Consider the following 23,276-nt stretch of genomic DNA (forward strand, 5'->3'; position numbering starts at 1 on the left):
GTGTAGCTAGAGAGAGCGATAGATTCATTGCTGTCCACTCAGGAAAATTGTGTCCACAGCCTTTTGGTTACATACGATTTAAAAGCCAAAACTCGAGAACATACCAGAATCAGAAACACATACAACACAAATATAATGGCTTGAAATAAATCCATCATACAGTACCAGTCAAAAGTTTGGACACACCTACTCATTCAAGGGTTTTTCTTTATTTTTACTATTTTCTACATTGTAGAATAATAGTGAAGACATCAGAACTATGAAATAGCACATATGGAATCATGCAGAATCAAGACAGCTTTGCACACTCTTGGCATTCTCTCAACCAGCTTCATGAGGTAGTCACCTGGAAGGCATTTCAATTAACAGGTGTGAATTTCTTTCCTTCTTAATGCGTTTGAGCCAATCAGTACAGTATACAGAATATTGCCCTATTTGGTAAAAGACCAAGTCCATATTATGGCAAGATCAGCTCAAATAAGTAAAGAGAAACGACAGTCCATCATTACTTTAAGATATGAAGGTCAGTCAATCCGGAAAATGTCAAGAACTTTGAAAGTTTCTTCAAGTGCAGTCGCAAAAACCATCAAGCGCTATGATGAAACTGGCTCTCATGAGGACCGCCACAGGAAAGGAAGACCCAGAGTTACCTCTGCTGCAGAGGATAAGTTCATTAGAGTTACTAGCCTCAGAAATTGCAGCCCAAATAAATGCTTCACAGAGTTCAAGTAACAGACACATCTCAAAATCAACTGTTCAGAGGAGACTGTTTAAATCAGGCCTTCATGGTCGAATTGCTGCAAAGAAAACACTACTAAAGGACACCAATAAGAATAAGAGACTTGCTTGGGCCAAGAAACATGAGCAATGGACATTAGACCGGTGGAAATCTGTCCTTTGGTCTGATGAGTCCAAATTTTTGATTTTTGATTCCAACCGCCGTGTCTTTGTGAAGTGCAGAGTAGGTGAACGAATGATCTCCACGTGTGGTTCACGTCCTGACCATAGAGTGCTCTTATTTTCTATGGTAGAGTAGGTCAGGGCGTGACTGGGGGGTTTATCTAGTTTATTTTTTCTATGTTGTGTTCTAGTTTATTTTTTCTATGTTGGGGGTTTTGTATGATTCCCAATTAGAGGCAGCTGGTCATCGTTGTCTCTAATTGGGGATCATATTTAAGTAGTTGTTTTTCCCACCTGTGTTTGTGGGAGATTATTTTGAGTTTGTGCATGTTGCACCTCTGTCGTCACAGTTTGTTTGTTTATAGTTTGTTTGTTTGGCTAAGTTTCACAATATAATAAAAATGTGGAACGATACTCACGCTGCGCCTTGGTCCGTTCCTACACATATGTGTGAAGCATGGAGGAGGAGGTGTGATGGTGTGTGGGGGCTTTGCTGCTGACACTGTCAGTGATTTATTTAGAATTCAAGGCGCACTTAACCAGCTTGAGAGAATGCCAAGAGTACGCAAAGCTGTCATCAAGGCAAAGGGTGGCTACTTCGAAGAATCTCAAATATAAAATATTTTTTGATTTGTTTAACATTTTTTTGGTTACTGCATGATTCCATAAGTGTTTTTTCATAGTTTTGATGTCTTCACTATTATTCTACAATGTAGAAAATAGTCAAAATAAAGAAAAACCCTGGAATGAGTAGGTGTGTACAAACTGGTACAGTACTGTACATATTGTTCAAGTTTGTCCAAAATGTTTGTCCAAAATGTTTCCAACCAGCCTCTATTAAATGATATAAATTATGTGACATAATGTAACAATGTGATTATCTCTTGATGATCATGTACTGAGTAAAACTATATTGATTGAGTAGAAAATTACATTTTTCACATTTCTTAATTTCTTAACCAGAAAATGACTGTGCTTTCCCATACTGTGTCAATTATGTTTTTTAACCAAAACACAAATGCTTTCTAACCTTTGAACTGTAGCCCCAAACATACATATCGTACAAGTTTGTCCAAAATGCTTCCAACCTTATTTCTGGACAAAACAGCCAAATGCCTCTATTAAATTATATAAAGTATGTAACATAATGTGATTATCTCTTCATGATCATGTACTAAGTAAAACCATACTGATTGAGTGGAAAATTCAATTCATCCACAAACTCATCCATAAACTAACCTTGTTTCCGGACACATAATTCAGTCCCATTCAAAATCCTATTTTCCCTAACCCCTAACCCTAACCCTTAACCTACCTGTAATCTGTACTCTTATCCTAACCCTAACCTTAATCCTAACCCTAACCTTAACCCCAAAACCTAACCTTAACCCTAACCCTAAACCTAACCCTAGTTCCTAACCCTAAAACTAACCCTGGTTCCTAACCCTAACCCTTAACGTTATTCTAACCCTAAGACTAATTCTAACCTTAACCCTAAACCCGCTAGATATAGTATTTGACCTTGTGGGGACTAACAAAATGTCCCCAGTTGGTCAAAAAAAATGTGTTTACAATTCACACACACGCACACGCGCACACACACACACACACACACTGCAGGTATTGTCCATATTCCCTGTCCTCCCAGATGTCAGGTGTTATTAGAGCTCCTTTCCCAGGATGATTCTGATTGGCTGAGACAGGTTGGGGTCCAACTTTACTCCCTGAACGGTTTTTCTAGGGAACATACAGTACACAGATCAGAAATAAAATGGGTCAGTGTGTGTGTGTGGTGTGTCTGTGTGTGTGTTTAACCCTTCCCAGCAGCACTAAACAACACAGGCTTTATCAAACCATTAGGTTCTAACAGGCAATCAATATCCCTCTAAAAACCAGAGAACATGTCAACCCATGATCCCTACTACAGGGAGCTACTGTGGCCATGTCAACCCATGATCCCTACTACAGGGAGATACTGTGGCCATGTCAACCCATGATCCCTACTACAGGGAGCTACTGTGGCCATGTCAACCCATGATCCCTACTACAGGGAGATACTGTGGCCATGTCAACCCATGATCCCTACTACAGGGAGCTACTGTGGCCATGTCAACCCATGATCCCTACTACAGGGAGATACTGTGGCCATGTCAACCCATGATCCCTACTGCAGGGTGATACTGTGGCCATGTCAAGTCACACACTACCTATACTACATATGATAGACTCAGCAAAATGACGTTGCCACGAGCAACACCGCAGATGTTGAGATGAGCGAGATGCAAGACTTCCCTCACACAGTCCCACACGGTATCTGCGCCTGTGCGCGGGTTCGCGTCACGCTGCTAGAGTGTGGTAGGTACGAGACCAAAACAGCGGAGCAGTTTAGCCTCGCGCTTCAACGCTCTTAGTTGTTGCGGAAATTAACCCACTATGCTGTTTACTTTGTGCACCATATCGCTCAGTCTACCTCGAATAGACTGTCTGATCACAAGACACATATGAATACACTCTAGAGCGCTCTCCTATGAAATTCCACCATGGCATGGGTACAGAGAGACAGAGCAGGGTACACAGACAGATGCTTAGTATACAGACGCATGGCATACTGTAGCTAAGGCCTATTCTGTAAATCGATGACCGGGGATTGCAGGGAGTGCCAATCAGTTCGCATTCTGAGGGGAGCAGGTGTTTCAAATGGACAAAGACATGATGGAACATCATGGTTCATCTTTTCAGGGAGTTGACAGGGAAGTGTAACCTAATGAATAGCTGTCTCCCTGGATGTCTCCGAGTTGTCTGGACATGTGACCACATGTGTAGGCGTGAACATACTGCACAGGACATAGGCTACCACAACTGCAACTTCAGTTGTAAAGCGTTTTTCAAACGTATGATACACACAGTTCGCCATACCTGAAATACCATGGTGTCGTCACTAACACACTCACACACACTCCCTGCAGAGCAGATGAGACTAATTCAATGTGCTGATCCGTGATTAACCAGAGAAGCACTGCAGTCCTCTGCCATTCGACACCTACTAATTAATGCAGAGCCACACACTGCTTCACAAAGGAACTACTGAGATAAACACACACCTCCACGGCCACCAGCAGCCTCGCATAACTCATTTGTTAACAACAATAAATAAATAAATAAATAAATACAAGATCGTTATCACACACACACACTGTGGTGTAGTCCTTTGTATTGGACTTACATGTTGGCAGCCAGGCGAGGACAAGGACACCCCTATCCAATCAATTTAGATCATGTGAATCTTTATATAACACCTTTTGTAATTAATCAGAATCTCAATTAATGAGAAAATGTTATTGCCATGCAACAAGTAGTTGCAAGGAATTTGTCTCGGTGTTACTGTCCACACATGATGTAAACATCAACATCTATACAATACAATGCAGATAGGTTTTGTATTTTGTACAGGTCGGTATTGAGATGGTTGATATTGTAATCCTCATCCTCAGTAAGGGACTCTGTGGTCAGCAAAAGGGTTGGAAAGAAGTGTTTTGCGTATAGAAATATTGTTCCCTGACCCTTTTTTCCAGGACCATTGCTATGGCAATCAGTTTGATTCCCACGGTGCTGTTGAAGCAGAGGTCATCTAGTCATCATAGATGTGAAGTATTCATCCCCCCTCAGTCCAACCAGCAGAGCTTCTACTGAATGGGTGCTTCAGAGCCCAGGTCTAGTGATAATGGGGAGTTGCAGGTGGATTTCTTCTTCGTCAAACGCCCTGAGGCTGAGTGCTCTCTCTCCCACACAATGTAGCCCAAATCAATGAGGGAATAGTCCTACATTTCAGCATTGGGTTTAAAGTTTAAACCTTGGTAGGTTATATATGCTACAGTATAGATACAGTATCTGTCACCGTGCAGCAGTAGGAGCAGAATCGGCCTACCCTAACCTATCATAACCCTATCAGAGTCTCCTGACTCTGGCTGATTCTCTCTGGTCATGGGTCAGGCTGCTGGCTGGTAGGGAGCGGCCCCCACCCTGCCACCGTCTGCGGGGGACACAATTAGACCCTTGTCTCTGGTTGAAACAGATAAAGCAGATTACACCAGGAAGTTAAATGTAATTAGGATAACACTTCTCTCTTGTTTAGTCTCCGGTCCCAGCAAGGCCAGCTAGCAGCACACTCCAGTCCACACAGATGCAGTCAGAGGCTCCCACACTGAGAGAGTGAGGATTCAACTCTGAGAAAGACCACGGTTTGTTAATCAAACTATTCACAGTGTTGGGATTGTGTAGGGACCTGTGTGTGTGTGTGTGTGTGTGTGTGTGTGTGTGTGTGTTTAAGCAATAAGGCCTGAGAAGGTGTGGTATATGACCAATATACCACGGCTAAGGGCTGCTCTTAGGCACAACGCAACGCGGAGTTCCTGGACACAGCCCTTAGTTAGCCGTGGTATATTGGCCATATATCCCAAACCCCCGAGGTACCTTATTGCTATTATTAACTGGTTACCAACGTAACTAGAGCTGTAAAAATGTATGTATTTTCATACCTGTCTTATAGGTCTGATATATCATGGCTGTCAGTCAATCAGCATTCAGGGCTCAAACCACCCAGTTTATAATATAGTACATAGGAGATGGGACACACATGAACCATCTATAGATACCTAACCTAAATACAGGCTAACGTTGACCTGACATGCTTGCAAGCCATAAAGTATGCTAACGAAAAATGCAATGCATGTAAAATGATTATTAGGCTACAGTAAGTGAACTGCCTTCAGTCATATCTTACTGAGTGAGTGTGTGGGGAGCTGTCATATTGCCGAGACCAAGTGTGTCAATTTGCAATCAGCAGCAGACACGTTTACCTGACTCCAATTGCACAGATTTGTAATTATGTGTAGACTAATAACTTGGCCGCAGGTCACTTGTAAAAATAAAGGGAGAAAGCCATAACAATGTGTCAAGGTATTGGAAAACACGAGGGGGCCGGGCAATAATCCGTGAGGCGCGCGCCAACCAACCGCCAACCGGTGCGCTGGCTGCAGAGAGATAACGTGCAGATGAAGCAAGGCAAGAAACGAACATAGCGAACAACCGTTGACCGCGTACAGACACCGATGGTTTGAGGAGTTTGGCGTATGCGTTACATATTTTGGCATGTCACTGTGACTTGTTATTATTTGAAGAATACGTATCTTTAGGACCACCTTCAAGGCACAATTACATGAGCGTGTGAAGCGGGTGACTGGCCATGGTCTTGTCTAACTACCCGAAGATTTCCTCGAAGGTCTCTGATAATTCCGTTCGCCATCACTGAGCAAAATCTGCGTGAGAAGCAGACAGTTGCTCAGAGTTTGGGACCAGGGAGATTCCGAAGGAGAGAGGGAACATTCATGTTATTTCTAAGGTAAATTCCCACATCCGGGTGTCACTTTTAAATCCATTGTTTTTGTTTTCATTACTGTAGTCTAGCCTATTCTTATTTTCTGTTTTGTTTTATCTGTGTGAAGTTACTATTACTGACTGTGCATTGTATTGGCTACATTGTGGCAATGGATTAATTAGTTCTCTGCATTTGTCTAACGCATGCAATAGCCTAACACCAATAGTAGCCTAGCCTACTACATTTCATTGCAGGCAGCTTCTAAATTAACAAGGTTGTGTGGTAGGCTAGCCTATATTTGATGCAGAATGTTGTTTAAAAATTTTAAATATTTTAAATATGTGAATTTGCATGTGAAAACATTTGGAATCACGAGCTGGAGCATATATATTTAAATGAAATTAGTATAAAATCTGAAAGCTGCCTAACCAAATTCCATCAATATTCATTATGCGATGCAATGGTATGAAGCCCTGATGTTTATTGGTAAGCTACAATATGTGATTTATTAAGGCAGAGTTAATTTTGTATGGAAATCAAAAGGTCTCTTCTCTTCAAGAAACAACATTTGGGTCCATCCAAATTGATAAGCAGCAACTCCGCCGACCAGGGATGGAAATGAAGCTAGCCCATAGCTAGTGCTTTTCAGACTGGGCTTTTGGACCCTTGGCTACAGAGACTGTCACCTGGGCTAGTTGTCAAGGCTGTCGGTAACTGGTGAAAGGAGTCAGGCGCAGGAGAGCTGAGATGCGTGGACAAGGTATTTTAATTCAAGAAAACACCAGTATAAACACAATACTATGGTGCTGGAAAAATACCGGTACCATGAAATAAACGGGCGTAAATACAAAACCCGGTAACAATATTACCAGCCGTCAGAATACAGCCTTACAATAAAACAAACACGCACACAAACTGTCATGTTCTTGAAAATGATCGGAGTATAGTTCCACATATTTATTTAAGTGAAACTAACAAAACTTACAAAGACCGTGAGGACGTAGTACCCAAACACACTAACAATCAATCAATATCCCACAAAACACAAGTGGGGAAATAACTACCTAAATATGATCCCCAATCAGAGGCAACGATAAACAGCTGCCTCTAATTGGGAACCATATTAGCACCAACATAGAAATAAACATACTAGATCACCCCCTAGTCACACCCTGACCTACTACACCATAGAGAACCAAGGGCTCTCTATGGTCAGGGCATGACACAAACATGGGGGAAACAGAGGGTTAAATAATGAACATGTAATTGGGGAATAGAAACCATGTGTGTAGAAAACAAAGACAAAACAAATGGAAAATGAAAAGTGGATCGGCGATGGCTAGAAAGCCGGTGATGTCGACCACCGAACGCCGCTCGAACAAGGAGAGGGACCAACTTCGGCGGAAGTCGTGACACTAGTAGAAATGTAATTGTACTAACCTGGCTGGCCAGTGCCCAAAATCCTTAAATTTCCTTCCTGGCGCCAGTATGTGACAATAAAAACATAAAATAATAAACTCAAACTACAGCCTACCCAGCTATATATACCCGGCTCCTCAGCTCAGCCAGACTTTAGCACCACACCATTATGTCAAGGAGTTGTACTTGGGTCATGCTAAAATGCAACAACACTTCCTTATTAACATGGCAGCAAAGTTGCTTTTTCTAATATTTAAATAGCATTTCATAAAGAAAGGAATCACCTGAACACAATTTAGAGGTGCAATCTGCAACTTCTCTGTCTCATTTGGCAATAACATGAATAAAAAACACAGCCTGAAATAAATAACATAAAAATAACAAACAAACAAGCAAAAATTCATAATATGCAATTAAGTATCTCTTCTTCAATTTTGGAGGACAGAGAGCGTCTTTGCCGGAGAACCACTTTTCAAATCAACGGATTACACCTTTAAAACATACCTATTGCTGCAACTTGATATCAAAGAAGGTTACAACAAAAATGTACAATTTCTCAATAATTAAGAGGGAAATAAATGCGCTTGCTTCTTATTTGTCATTTTTTTCAGGGATGACTTCCATTTCATTGTCAAGCATGTATTCAGTCCCTTGAAGCGTATCATTAACCAGTTCCCAATGGGCCAGGTTGACTGTAGTGATCATGCATACAATCATCAACATATGTCTTATACAAGCTGGAACTACGGAACTCTGGGTCAAACATTCATCTTCTTGATACATTAGCTATTGAAACAAACAACACCCTCAACGTTATATAAATACTTATCTCCATATCATATTCTGTTAATAAAACATTTAGCATATGATAAGGGTGTTTATCTGTTTAATCACAAAGGGTGATTGTGATTAAGAAGCCTTACAGCTGTTAATACATAACTGATTCAGTAAAATAATGAGCAAAATAAGTTATTCCAAGGTTGATGTATTGAGTGAGTGTAGATCATGTTTGTGTGTGTGTGTATGCATGTGAGTGTGTGTATGCGTGTGTGCATCCGTCCGTCCGTGTGTGTGAATATACATATTCAATTGGACAAAAAGTATGTGCATCGGAATGCTTGTGTATGTGTGTCGATCTATCTACCCACTTGATAAGGAGGCCTACTCTGTCAGCATCAGTGACCCCAAGTGCCTCTGTTATGCCGATCGAATGCCTCCGTGCCTCTGTCTGCCTGCCTGCGTTAGTACGCTGCCCGGGGGGGCTGTCACCATGCTATGGGCTGTGGTTTCTCAGAAACCAGGCGGATAGAGAATGGGTCAGTACGTAGACACACACTTGTGTGCTAAACCTCATCAGCTGTGGATCAGCCACGGCAGTCAGGAGAAGGCCAAAGATAGCTGTGTGTAACGTACCTCTCCAGACCTTCTGGTCTGAGCTAACGGCAGCTCAAGCGAAAGAGTCGGCCATGACAGAGTCATTTTGCCGGATCCAAACTGACCTGAAGTGTGTGAAGAATACCTACTGGTCTACTGTAGGACTGATGAGGCTGATGTCCTGACTCTTTCTCTGTCAGTGAGGACCGAGGAGGAAATGATAATTCAATCAATGTGTGTAAGTAAACAGTGGGAAAATGTGTTGCACATCACGCAATCGTCAATTGTAGCATTTGGAACTGGCTTCTGATGGTGTGCTGCTGTCTCCTGTAGTTACAATGATATGGGGGTTTTGATCACTGATTGTTTTTGCATGAGCAAAATGGGAAAGTAAAAGTGTGAATATGCATATTTAAACATACTGTACATATATACACGTACACAGTAGACACATATATATACACAGTATACACGTACACACATATATATATATATATATATATATATATATATACAGAGGATACACAGTATACTCGTACACACACACGCACGTACACACACACATACAGTTTACATATGAATACTAAAACAAATGCAGAGACACTAACATTACATTGTAGTTACAAGGCCACTAACATACTCCTTGTCCTGCATGTGTGTGAGCGTGTAAAGGCTTTGAGGGTGTCTTGAGATTACCGTTGGACCATATGTTTAGGTCAGAGACTTATCTGGACTGTAAAACACTTGTTGACCTTCCAAAGGAGCAACTTTCTGTATCAATCAATTGATCAATCAATCAATCAATCGTTTGATTGATTGAAATTCTATTGACAAATCTCTTCAGAGCCACTGTAAATTGAACTGTCCATTTTCCCTTCAAACATTGTTTGTCAGTACAACACCTCATAGGTTTGATGGCTGAAAGAAAATCTGTGTGGCTGAAACGAGTTCATTGCTACCCAGGTATTCACATGAAAGTGAATGCCTGAAGGCAATTGGTTCTTAATTGGACTAATGCATTGGCTGGACTTATCAGGTGTAATGCAGGAGTGATAACAGGCATCAGGTCTGTATGTGGTCGGCCTACTCCCTTCTGTACCATCTGAAGCATTGAAATAGCCAATTGCTGTCCAAATAGCTTATTTGATTGGATTGATTGGGTGCTGATTGATTGGATGCATGTGCATTCTCCTGCCAACCTGTGACATTGGTTGATCAATTAAGTGCCAAGGAGGAAACAATGAGACAGAGGAACTGATCTTATAAATACTGTACCTGTGTACACAGTATACTATAGTAACAACATTGTAATGACATTTGTAATTGTATTTACTCTGCTTAGTATTTACATGGTAATGGAGTCAAGCGTTTTGTCACAAAAGGTGCCGTGTTGAATTGACCAAACTGCAGCGGGTATGTGGATACTCATAGTTTTTTAATAAACAAAAGTAAAGCATCCACAGGGAAAAAACAATAAATGATACTCACGACAGCAACAGTTTTGCAGGCTATACAAAACGCAGTGCAAAAACAACTACCCACAACCACAAAGACAAACACACCCTATTATATAGGACTCCCAATCAAAGGCAACTCAACACACCTGCCTTCAATTGGGAGTCCCATCCCAATTAACTATACATAGAAAATGAACCTAGAACCTATACCCACAACTAACTAAACATAGAAATACATAAACACAGAGCAGTGCCCAAAACCCCCGGAATACATAAATAAAACGACCTACTACCTACACCACCACCCCAAACCATATAAAACAAATACCCTCTGCCACATCCTGACCAAACTCCAACAACAAATAACCCTTAACTGGTCAGGACGTGACACGTTTATAGCAGTATAGCAGGGATCATCATCTAGATTGAGCCGCGGGACGATTTTTTTCTTGAGCGGATGGTCGGGGGGCCAGAACATAATTATAGATCAATTGTAGACTGGAAATTGACTGCAAGAATCCCAAACTGTAACGGCTGTCTGAGGAAGAAGTGGACCAAAATGTGGCGGAGTGAGGGTTCATCATATTTAATTAAACGAACACTATGCAATTTACAAAACAACAAAAACTGACAGCCAACACAGTCCTGTCAGGTGCAACCACAATGACAAGCACAATTACCCACAAAACACAAAGGAAACGTAGGCAACTTATGTGTGACTCCCAATCAACCACAACCCTCTACAGCTGTGCCTGATTGGAAGTCACACGGCCAAAATCAATGAAACAATAAAAAAACACACAGACTCTTCTGCCACGTCCTGACCCAACTACCCCCTCTACTGGTCAGGACATGACACAAACAGATATAATATTTGATTGAAACATAATAATTTCAAACCTTGCTTACATTAGTATACAGTCATGTCTCTTTATTATGTGTGGGAATACTTGGGAACAGATTTCCAAAATGAAAATCAATTGGAGCTGATTTCCTGGTGTTTTTGAAGTCTTTTATGTCCAACAATGACAATGTAAAAAAAAAATATATATATAATAATAATCTTATTTCTTCTCAGAAAACTTGGGGGGCCAAATAAAACCGTGCCAGTTGGGGAAACCTGCAGTATAGTAACAAACATTGTAATGCCATTTATATTTGTAATTATTCTGCTTAGTATTTACATGGTAATGGGGTCAAACCTTTTACTCTTTTAGCCTTGTGTTTTTCAGTATGAATTTCTTGAATAAGATTTAACAAGGAACTTAACATGGGCTTTTTGGGGATTTGATCAAGTCTGACAGCTGAGCTGATTTCTCTCCTTGGTCTTGTGGAAGAATGGTTGTTGCTTCCCGAATTTCTGACATTTACAAATAACATTTAAATAACCAGAGGAGGGATAACAATCTTGTATTTCTTTATTGTTGTTGTTAACAAATGAGTTATGCTAAGCTGCTGGGTGGCCGTGGAGGTGTGTGTTTATCTCAGTAGTTCCTTTGTTAAGCAGTGTGTGGCTCTGAATGAATTAGTAGGTGTCTAATGAATGGCAGAAGACTGCAGTGCTTCTCTGGTTAATCACGGGTCAGCACTGTTACTCTTTACCTGCTCTGCAGGGAGTTTGTGCTTTGGTGTGTGTATGCCCATGTGTCTTTTTTTGTTGGGCTTTAGCATTAGTTTGAGTGTGTGCCTAGCTATCAGTGTGTATATGCAACCTGTGGTGCGTACGTGCGTGCGTGTGTGCGTGTGTGTGTGTTTAATGGTTCAGCGCAGCTCTCTGTTCTGGGCACTGGCTGCTGGCTGCTTGCTGGCTGATCCACACGCCTCAGTGAGCTGTGAAATCCCTTCGTACCATATCGATTTGGCTTCCATCTATATTGACAGAGCCACTGTAACCCCCCCCCCCCCGCGCTTCTGAATCCAGCTATGGAGGGTGTTGCTATGGTAACGGCAGAAAGCAAGGCACCCAGATCTCTGATTGGTCAGCCCTGATACCAGCTGGGTACCAGGGGATTTAAGGTCAAGGGTTAAATTGGGCCAGGGCACGCAGGGAAAACACATTTGAAAGCAGTTTTAATGGCCATTGTTAAAAGTGGAGTATCACACCTACATCTATGAGTGAACTGAGCAAGCTGCACCAGAGTTTTTAGAGGCAGCATGATTTAAGCTCCACGATTCACCATGAGCACATACTGTAGGGAAGACGGTGGTGAAATGTTACACTACATTATAGTGTTTAAACCAGTTTTTTTGTGACATTGAAGTCATCAATATATTGCTAACTTTTAGCAAGATAATGTTTAGAGTTTGTGATCTAGGTCATGATTTGCCTAATAGTATAAATTTCTATATCAACCCTATGCTTCAGCCTATTTCTATATCAACCCTATGCTTCAGCCTATTTCTTTATCAACCCTATGCTTCAGCCTATTTATTTTTCAACCCTATGCTTCAGCCTATTTCTTTATCAACCCTATGCTTCAGCCTATTTCTATATCAACCCTATGCTTCAGCCTATTTCTATATCAACCCTATGCTTCAGCCTATTTCTTTATCAACCCTATGCTTCAGCCTATTTCTTTATCAACCCTATGCTTCAGCCTATTTCTTTATCAACCCTATGCTTCAGCCTATTTCTTTATCAACCCTATGCTTCAGCCTATTTCTTTATCAACCCTATGCTTCAGCCTATTTATTTTTCAACCCTATGCTTCAGCCTATTTCTTTTTCAACCCTATGCTTCAGCCTATTTCTTTATTGACAGTATGCTGCATCAGTTGGGCTACAGGTGATAATGCGTATTGCTAAATAGCACACCTTTCTGATCAAATGGACCAATATGTGTGTCACGTCCAGACCCTAGTAAGATGTAATTTTCTATAGTAGAGTAGGGCAGGGCGTGACAGGGGGTGTTTTGGGTTGTTCTATGTTTTCTATTTCTATGTTTAAGTTCTAGTTTGTCTATTTCTATGTTGGGATTGTTTGGGGTTGATCTCTAATTGGAGGCAGCTGATCCTCATTGCCTCTGATTAGAGATCATATTTAAGTAGGGGTTTTTCTCTTCCTGTTTGTGGGTTATTATCTTTTGAGTAGTGTGTTTTCCTTTCTGCGTCACGGTTTGTTGTTTTTGTATATTTAAGTGTATTGCATTCCGTTTCACGTTTAATAAATATGTGGAACTACGAACACGCTGCATTTTGGTCCGCTCCTTTGAACAGCCGTGACAATGTGACTTGGATTATTTCTGAATGGAGAAATGATATTTTAGATTGGTGTCAGCATAATTTAATAGTCATTCATTTACCTTTTAAAAAGTCTGCAGAACCGACCATCTCACAGTTGTTCAGTATGACTTGGTTCATTGCTGCTATAGGAAAGTCTCCATGTTTTCCTGTCGATACTGATTCAGCTGGTATGCCTGATGCATCTTCAGCCCCACACTGTTTTTAATAATCCAATTTCTAATTGGTTTGAATTCAGTATGGTTGATAAATGTTAAAGGGGATCAGGGGGTAAACGTAAGGGAGTGTGTGTGTCTTAATGCTAGGCTCTGGCGTTGTCATATGTTCTGATCCCCTGTCTCCTACGCCTTCTCAGTGTCTCTGATACATACTGCATGTGTGAACTGAATACAATATGGATGGTTTATCTGTCAGCCAGGTATTATCATAATGACTACCTATAGAACTCCCTCGTACCCATAGGGTACTTTTACCGAGCCAGTAGTTTGAAAATAGATCCACAAACTACATTCGAGATTGTACATAGAGGTAGCAATGTACTAGTATCACTTACCTAGAGGCCAGAGAGAGACAGAATTACAGTGTGGTGCATCAGTATACATGGAGAACCTCACTTCAACCCATATGCACATATAAGACCGGCCTAGTCATCATAACAGGTTAGGATGACTAAAGAGTCCAGAGGGTAAAAAGTGTCTTGAACTTGATGCTCATTTACAATAACAAAAGAACAGCGTGAGATGATATGACAGAGATAATGATATGATGATACTGTCTGTATCTGAGGTGATTGGCAGGTGGCCACTGGCCATGCTAGTATTTATAACCATTATTGGATTTTTATTTATCCAGGAAGTCCCATTGAAGTCAGGCTAGTCTTTTACGAGGGAGACCTGAAATGATTGTATCAAAAGCCCAATAGAACATCTACTCCTTCACTCATTTGCCAATGATCAGATTACTAGACATTCTGTTGCTCTTGCCTCACCCAACCCCTAATACAACGGGTCCCACTCTTCTTTCCCAGTATTTGGCCGATGGCCCTGTTCCACTAGGTGGTATGTCTGTTTTCACACGTTTATCTTAGATGGTCGTGTTCCTCCTCTCCAGCCATCTGAACACATTACATCATCACTTATAAAACACCAAGTATGCTGCAGTTCAGAGGTCACCGAGTTCAGAGTTCACCGAGTTCTGTGCAGGGGGACTTTGAGCTGGGGCCTTATCATGGACAGAGTGTGAGATAAACGTGTGAAAAAAGAGAGGGAGAAAGGAGAGAAAGGGAGAGGGACTTAACAAGAGCTTTAGTGTCACGTGCAGCCAGGCTCCAAGGACATTCCCTCAGCTGTCAGCACGTTGTGTAAATCCCTGGCCTTCCAGAAACAGAAACACAGACAGACAGACAGACAGCAGGGTTATTATAAATAAAATAGAACCACATGTACAGTGCTTTGCAAAAGTACGTTTTTTTGAACAGATTTAAGTCAAAACTGTAACTTGGCCACACAGTAACATTTACAGTCTTCTTAATAAGCAACTACAGTGTAGATTTGGCTTTGTGTTGTAGGTTATTGTCTTGCTGAAAGGGGAATTCCTCTCCCAGTGTCTGGTGTAAATCAGACTGAACTAGGTTTTCCTTTAGGATTTTGCCTGTACTTAGCTCCATCCTGTTTATTTTTATCCTGATATGTTTTGATGTTTTGTGTTGGATTTGCCCCAAACATAAGGATTTGCATTCAGGCCAAAAAGTGTATTCCTTTGCTGTGTTTTTTTGCAGTATTACTTTAGTGCCTTGTTGCATACAAGATGTCTTACTTGGAATATTTTTTTCTGTATATTTGTATTATTTTCACTGTCATTTAAGTAATTATCGTGGAGTCACTACAATGTTGTTAATCCATCCTCAGTTCTCCCATCACATCCATTGAATTCTGTAACTGTTTTAAAATCACCAATGGCCTCATGGTAACATCCCTAATCAGTTTCATTCCTGCCCTGCAGCTCGGTGGACAAAAACATCATCCACAGCATAATTATTAATTTGACCATGATTAAAGAGATATTCAAAGTCTGATTTGTTACCCATCTACCAATCACTGCCCTTCTTTGAGGCTTTTGAAAAGCTCCCTGGTCTTTGTAGTTGAATCTGTGCTTGAAATTCAATACTTGACTGAGGGACCTTACAGATGTATGTATGGGGGACAAGATGTATGTATGGGGGACAGAGGAAGGGTTAGCCATAAACCATGTCAACCCTTATTATTTCACACAGAGTCCATGTCATTTATTATGTGATATTTAAGCCAAATTTGACTGTAACGCGTGTCGTGTGTGGAGGACCAAGACGCAACAGGGAAGTGTATACTCATCTTCTCTTTTTAATATATAAGAAGGAGAAACAAAATAAACACATATACAATTAACAGAAACGACACTAACAGTTCTGTCAGGTGACAAACACAAAACAGAATACAACTACCCACAATACAAACACACCCCTAATTATAGGACCTTCAATCAGAGGCAACGATAGACAGCTGCCTCCAACTGAAGGCCCCAACACCAATTAACTAAACATAGAAATACAAATGACTAGACAGAACATAGAAATAAACTAACATAGAACAATAACCAAAACCCTGGACTAATAAATCAAATACCCCTCTCTACATGGACACATACACACAACCACCATGAACCACATAAAACAAATACCCCCTGCCACGTCCTGACCAAACTAAACACTAACAAATAACACCTTTACAGGTCAGAACGTGACATTGACTCCTGGTCTGATTCAGGCGTGCCTAAACAAACGGGCTGAATAATTATGCAACAATGATATTTTAGTTGTAATTTTTTATTTATCTAAAAAATGAAAAAAAAATACATTCTACTTTGACATTAGAGTATTTTTTGTAGATTGTTGACAAAAAAATGACAACTAAATCCATTTTAATCCCACTTTGTAACACAATAAAATGTGAAGAAATCCAAGGGGTCTGTCACGACTTCCTCCGAAGTCGGTCCCTCTCCTTGTTCGGGCGACATTCGGCAGTCGACGTCATCGGTCTTCTAGCCATTGCCGATCCACCTTTCATTTTCCATTTGTTTTGTCTTGTCTTCCCACACACCTGGTTTCAATCCCATCAATTACATGTTGTGTATTTAACCCTCTGTTCCCCACATGTCCTTGTCCGGTATTGTTTGTTTGTAAGTGCTTGTGCACGTTATGTTCTGGTTTGCGTCGGGTTATGTACCCATTTCTTATTGTTCTGTAATCCGGTGGGGTTTTATTATTAAACTGAGCCGTTGCAACCACAGTTTTTGCTCTCCTGCGTCTGACTTCTCTGCCGCCAGTACGCACCCCTTACAGGGTCAGAATGCTTTTGCAAGGCAACTGTATTTGTTAAGGAAACTTTCATACACACATTTTTGTGGCATGTATTTATTGTTTTATCTCTGAGAGAGACAGGGAGATCATCAATGTTTATTTTGAGATGTACAGTGCATTCGGAAAGTATTCAGACCCCTTGACGTTTTCCACATTTCGTTACGTTACAGCCTAATTCTAAAATGGATTCAATAGTCCCCCCCCCATCAGTCTACACACAATACCCCATAATGACAAAGCAAAACTGGTTATTAGAAATTTTAGCAAATGTATTAAAAATAAAAAACAGAAATATCACATTTACATAAGTATTCTTACCCTTTACTCAGTACTAGTGATGCACCGATAGGACATTTTTGGCTGATACCGATATCCGATATTTTCCTTGCCAAAAAAAAACAATACCGATAATCGATATTTAACATTTTAGGGGCCTTTTAAGCATTCTAGTACAGTTAAATAGTTAACACACACACATGGACGCAGCGGTTTTAAGGTACTGCATCTCAGTGCAAGAGGCGTCACTACAGTCTCTGGTTCGAATCCAAGCTGTATCACATCCGGCCGTGATTGGGAGTCCCATAGGGCAGTGCACAATTGGCCCAGCGTCGTCCAGGTTTGGCCGGGGTAGGCCGTAATAAGAATTTGTTCTTAACTGACTTGCCTAGTTAAATAAAGGTTACACACACACACACCACACTGGCCAAAAAGTTATTTTTCTTTCACTTACTTGCTGTGCTGTTTCGTTGTTCATTTGTTCAGTCATTTCATTCTCAACCAGGATTTCTATGGAACACCGTTTGGGTCTTTGCGTGTCAATAACACTATTTGATGTGTCAAATAACACTATTGGATGTGTCAAATAAGCTTGTTGACCAATCACATAATAATTTAATGCATTCATTAATTTCTTACGTAGTTATTACACATTGATTACACTATCACTTGTATTTCATTTAACTAGCTAACTATATAGCTAGGTGTCATCATCTAAAATAACCCTCATTTAAAAGACAGTTCTTATTTGATTAATAGTGGACAAACCCATCTATGTGAAGCTAGCCACAATAAGGATTAGCCACAATAGTGGACTTTGCGGTTAGCCTTCAAAATAAAAGTATGTCATTGACAGTGATGCAAATGAATACAAATAGTAGAATTATGCCATAATTGAATAGATCATGCTAAACGAGGTTGGAATGTTCTTATATAAAATCAACAAAAGACAATAATTTGTTAATTTGACAAAAATCTGTTGAAATCACACTGGAAGTATTATACTTTAGAATTGCATTGGGGGCACACTTATTTCACTGTATAGCCTTACTAATGGATTGTGGCTCAAAGACATGAGGTGTCAGTCTACTCAGTGACACCCAGAGAACATTAGCTCTTATTGCGGGACTTTGAAACAACTATGAATTGAGCCACATTTTGTCAACCTACGTGTATTGAACACTATTCCTGAGGAAAAACAATACTGCGTGAATGTTTTGGAGTCTGATAACTCTGAGGAGGACGTTGGGAAAGAATATATTGGGTATTGAGTAGACTGATACCCCATTTCATTGATCCCCAATCCTTAGGTAAAGCTGTACAGTGCAATATGTATGTCAATACACACAATAGGCTGACTGGGGAGGTGATTTCACAGTCCTGCGATAAGAGCTACAATGCTAATATTTGCGTAAACTCTTCACAGTTGTCTTCTGTGGGTGTCACTGAATAGACTGATACCCCATTTCATTTTCACATTCCAACCTTGTTTAACATTATCTTGCCTAAATATGGCATGATTCCACCAATTGTAACCTTCTACATCACTTTCAAAGAGGTACTTTTATTTTTCAGGCAAGCCGCAAATTCCACTATTGTTTCAATTCTTATTGTGGCTAGCTTCACAACACATAATCCGGTCTGGTCGAGCATCACTAGCCAGATGAAGCTAACTGGCTGCTTATAACGTTAGCTTTGAGCAACAGGGTTAAGTAGCTGGCTAGCTATTTATTTTATGAACTGAAGTTCAATTTCAGTAGGCGAACAACAAGTGGCTACCTAGCTAATACTTACTCACAAGGATTCCTAAATCATTGCTAAGAATAATGAAAATGACTGCAGTTTCTACTGGTCATTGGTTCCAGGCTGGTTTTATTGGTGCTTGCTAGGTACCAATCCTTGTGAGTAAGTATTAGCTAGGTAGCTAGCTACCCCAGAATTTGTGGTCGGAACAAATAATGCTTTATTACCAACGCAGAATTGTAAACACATCGTTCGTGGCCGGTGTTTGCTTGTTTACAGACTTTTTTGTACAGTTTTGACAGCACTACTGATAGTAGTGGTGGCGCTTGGCTTGCACGTGCAAATTCAGAACACACAACATTCTATAATAGAACTGTGTTATTTGACGTGTTTAATTTAAAGCTTATTTAATGTGTCAAATAGTGTTATTTGACGTGTATCTTTTTTGACACGCAAAGACCCAAACGGCATTCCATAATATGTGGTGAAGCTAATAGCAGTGACGCTATTACTCTGTAACTCCGGTATGGCAGCATCTGAAAAATAGCGCACTTGGTAGTGTGTACCGGTGCTCGACCAGTCGTGAAAGCCAACATCACCCACGACAGAGAACGGTTGATTGTCAAGGGCAATGAATTCCATAATCTTGCCGTCAATGGATTTCACCTTTGAGTTGTCTCGCTAAAATGTTCTTACTCTTTCAAATGACTGCTCGACTTGTTGACTGCTTGAGCCACACAGCAGACATTGTGGGCTAGGTTAGGAATGCTGTGTTGCGTGTGTAGTGCAAAATTTTACTTGCCGTCATTACGTCATGTACCTACGTTATATAGGTATGCACGTCAGCTTTGACATCGGTTTTTCACATTGGCGTTAAACTAGACATCAGGCCGATACCGATGTTGGCATTTTTAGCTAATATTGGTTGATTCCAATATGTTCACCGATGTGTTCACTGATGTATCGTGCATCCCTACCCTACTTTGTTGAAGCACTTTTGGCAGCGATTACAGCCTTTAGTCTTCTTGGGTATGATGCTACAAGCTTGACACACCTGTATTTGGGGAGTTTCTGTCACGATTCTCTAAGACAGAACCCAGAAGCAGACCAGGACAAGGTGAGTAGAATGAAGGTGAGTATTTATTGGTAGTCTTGATGTGTAATTTGAGTGATCCAGGAGACGGAGCGGCAGTGGAGGTGAGTTGATGAGAGTAAATGGGTTGATCCAATGAAGTCACTGTATCCACCGACGGCCAGGCAAGGGAGTTGAATGTTCCGGGAGAATGACTAGACAGAGTAAACGGGAGTGAGTAACCAGTAACAAGCACAACACAACAAAACTAGCTCAGGAAACATGAGGCTGATACGCTGGCACAACATACTGTTCGTTGCTAACGATCCGGCAGGAAATGGATGTCAGCTCAGGGTTTAAGAAGAGGTGAAGATCAGGACCAGGTGTGCAGAAGGTTGATGAGATGCAGGTGCGGTTAATAACTAGATCTCCCGCCTAACCTCGTTGCCTGGCAACCAGACAGGGTGTGTTCAGGAACCTTAGACAACACTCAAACAAAAACAGTAATCTCAGGCAGAAACAGACTCAGGAAGCGGGATTCCTGACAGTTTCTCCCATTCTTCTCTGCAGATCCTCTCAAGCTCTGTCAGGTTGGATGGGGAGCGCCGCTGCACAGCTATTTTCAGGTCTCTCCAGAGATGTTCAATTGGGTTCAAGTCCGGGCTCTGGCTGGACCACTCAAGGACATTCAGAGACTTGTCCCGAACCCACTCCTGCGTTGTCTTGGCTGTGTGCTTAAGGTCATTGTCCTGTTGTAAGGTCCTGAGTGCTCTGTAGCAGATTTTCATCAAGGATCTCTCTGTATCTTTCCCTCAATCTTGACTAGTCTCCCAGTCTCTGCCACTGAAAAACATCCCCATAGTATGCTGCCACCACCATGCTTCACTGTAGGGATGGTGCCAGGTTTCCTCCAGACACTTGGCATTCAGGCCACAGAGTTCAATCTTGGTTTCATCAGACCAGAGAATCTTGTTTCTAATGGTCTGAGTGCCTTAGGTGCCTTTTGGCAAACTCCTAGTGGGCTGTCATGTGCCTTTTACTGAGGAGTGGCTTCCGTCTGGCCACTCTACCATAAAGGTCTGATTGGTGGAGTGCTTCAGAAATGGTTGTCCTTCTGGAAGTTTCTCCCATCTCCAAAAAATAACTCTGGAGCTCTGTCAGAGTGACCATCGGGTTCTTGGTCACCTCCCCGATTGCTCAGTTTGGCCGGGCGGCCAGCTCTAGGAAAAGTCTTGGTGCTTCCATACTTCTTCCATTTAAGAATGATGGAGGCCAGTCTGTTCTTTGGGACATTCAATGCTGCAGACATTTTTTGGTACCCTTCCCCAGATCTGTGCCTCGACACAATCCCGTCTTGGAACTCTACAGACAATTCCTTAGACATAATGGCTTAGTTTTTGCTCTGACATGCACTGTCAACTGTGGGACCTTATATAGACAGGTGTTTGCCTTTACAAATCATGTCCAATCAATGGAATTTACCACATGTACTCTAATTAAGTTGTAGAAACATCTCAAGAATTATCAATGGAAACAGGATGCACCTGAGCTCAATTTTGAGTCTCATAGCAAAGAGTCTGAATACTTATGTAAATAAGGTTTTTCTGTTTTATATGTTTAATACATTTGCAAACATTTCTAAAAACCTGTTTTTGCTTTGTCATTAGGGGGTATTGTGTGTAGATTGATGAGGAAAATGTTTTATTTAATCCACTTTAGAATAAGGCTGTAACGTAACAAAATGTTGAAAAAGGGAAGGGGTCTGAATACTTTCCGAATGCACCGTATATTGATGTATATAGTTGATACTTTTCACCAAAAAAGTCCTTGCAGCAAAATACACATTCAAAACAGTAGACATTTACAGGCTATAATTTTGTAGCGTGTGTGTCAGAACCCAGAGCCAAATCTCACGTAAACGCTGGCCAGCTATGTTAACAGCCTGTCACGAGAGACGAGCCTGTCACGAGAGACGAGCCTGTCACGAGAGACGAGCCTGTCACGACAGACTGTGTCTGTGTTTGTGCGTGCATCTTTATTTTGGATTAGAGGTTAAACGAGTGCAAGACGTTGAGCAGCTTTCCGTGTCAGATGCTGTCCCAGTAACCCTCATGCTTAATAGAATTAGCACTAGTGGATTGCACCTGAGGCAATGTATTAACCCCCCCCCCCCTCGTACTGTACAAAGTGACCAATCAAAGCACACGATACTTACTGCTGATTCACAATGCTTTATCGTCATGATACAGAATATAACTAGCTTACTGACTCTGGAATAGCATTGTAATAGCAGTTTAGTAACGTCAGCTGCTCCAGCTCTTGGTACTTGTTCCTGGATTTGATTGGTGATAAATAACTTACTTATTGGGGAGGAAAATCAATGTACTGGTGCGCTTGGATGTGTAATAACTATAAGATATTTGAGGCTTGTTATAAGGTGCTCTTTGGCTAGTCTATGATGTGATCAATTATTATATTCCAATATAATTCACAAATTCAGAATCTTGGAGAAAAATAAAGGGCATAATGACCACTACTTAGTAAATTTAAAAAATGTAGAAAAATGTATTGTGTTTTTCTTCAAGATTACCTTGATATGAAAAATAAGCCCCATGATAATTATTTCTGAATGTTTTGTTTACTTAGTGGTGGACATTATCCCTTTTGTTTTTCTCCAAGATGCTTATTGAATTATTGGATTATATTGGAATTGAATAACTTATCCAGAGGGAACTCTATAAAAAAACAATGCCTAACACAATACATAACACAGGACGCATTCCAGATGGGCATTTAACCATCGCACTCCTCAGCTTGAATTGTCTCCACCCGAGCTACCTAATAGTTTATCGGTGGCGTAAATGTCTCAGACGTCATCAAGGGGGCAGTCACATGTTTGTGAGATAAAGGTCCTGAGTCCCAGTCCAGATGTGAGCTGGTAAGGGATGAAGAGGTCCGTTAAACAAGCCCAGTGACCTCCTTCACATTATGCACAATGACAGTAGTAGCAAAGCAGCATTACAGGCAA

The 23,276-nt window shown here is 41.0% G+C and overlaps 1 protein-coding gene across 6 annotated transcripts in view; it reads left to right on the forward strand.

Moving 5' to 3' along the window:
* The first annotated feature begins 5,056 nt into the window (after positions 1-5,056).
* The window catches only part of LOC115196374 (prolactin receptor), a 49,420-nt gene continuing 31,200 nt past the window's right edge, over positions 5,057-23,276 (forward strand). Inside the window, exons 1-2 of one of the 6 annotated variants that reach the window (XM_029757142.1) lie at positions 5,569-6,298; positions 6,818-7,034. Coding sequence is in view for 3 of the 6 variants with exons in the window: in XM_029757140.1 (XP_029613000.1) it covers positions 6,285-6,298 (14 nt within the window). In the remaining 3 variants the exon portion in view is untranslated. Of the gene's footprint in view, positions 5,139-5,567; positions 6,299-6,817; positions 7,035-23,276 lie in introns of those variants that run through there. The other 5 variants (XM_029757141.1, XM_029757143.1, XM_029757140.1 and 2 more) reach the window with 5 other exon arrangements.

The sequence above is a fragment of the Salmo trutta genome, chromosome 6 (assembly GCF_901001165.1).
Source record: "Salmo trutta chromosome 6, fSalTru1.1, whole genome shotgun sequence".
Taxonomy (NCBI): domain Eukaryota; kingdom Metazoa; phylum Chordata; class Actinopteri; order Salmoniformes; family Salmonidae; genus Salmo; species Salmo trutta.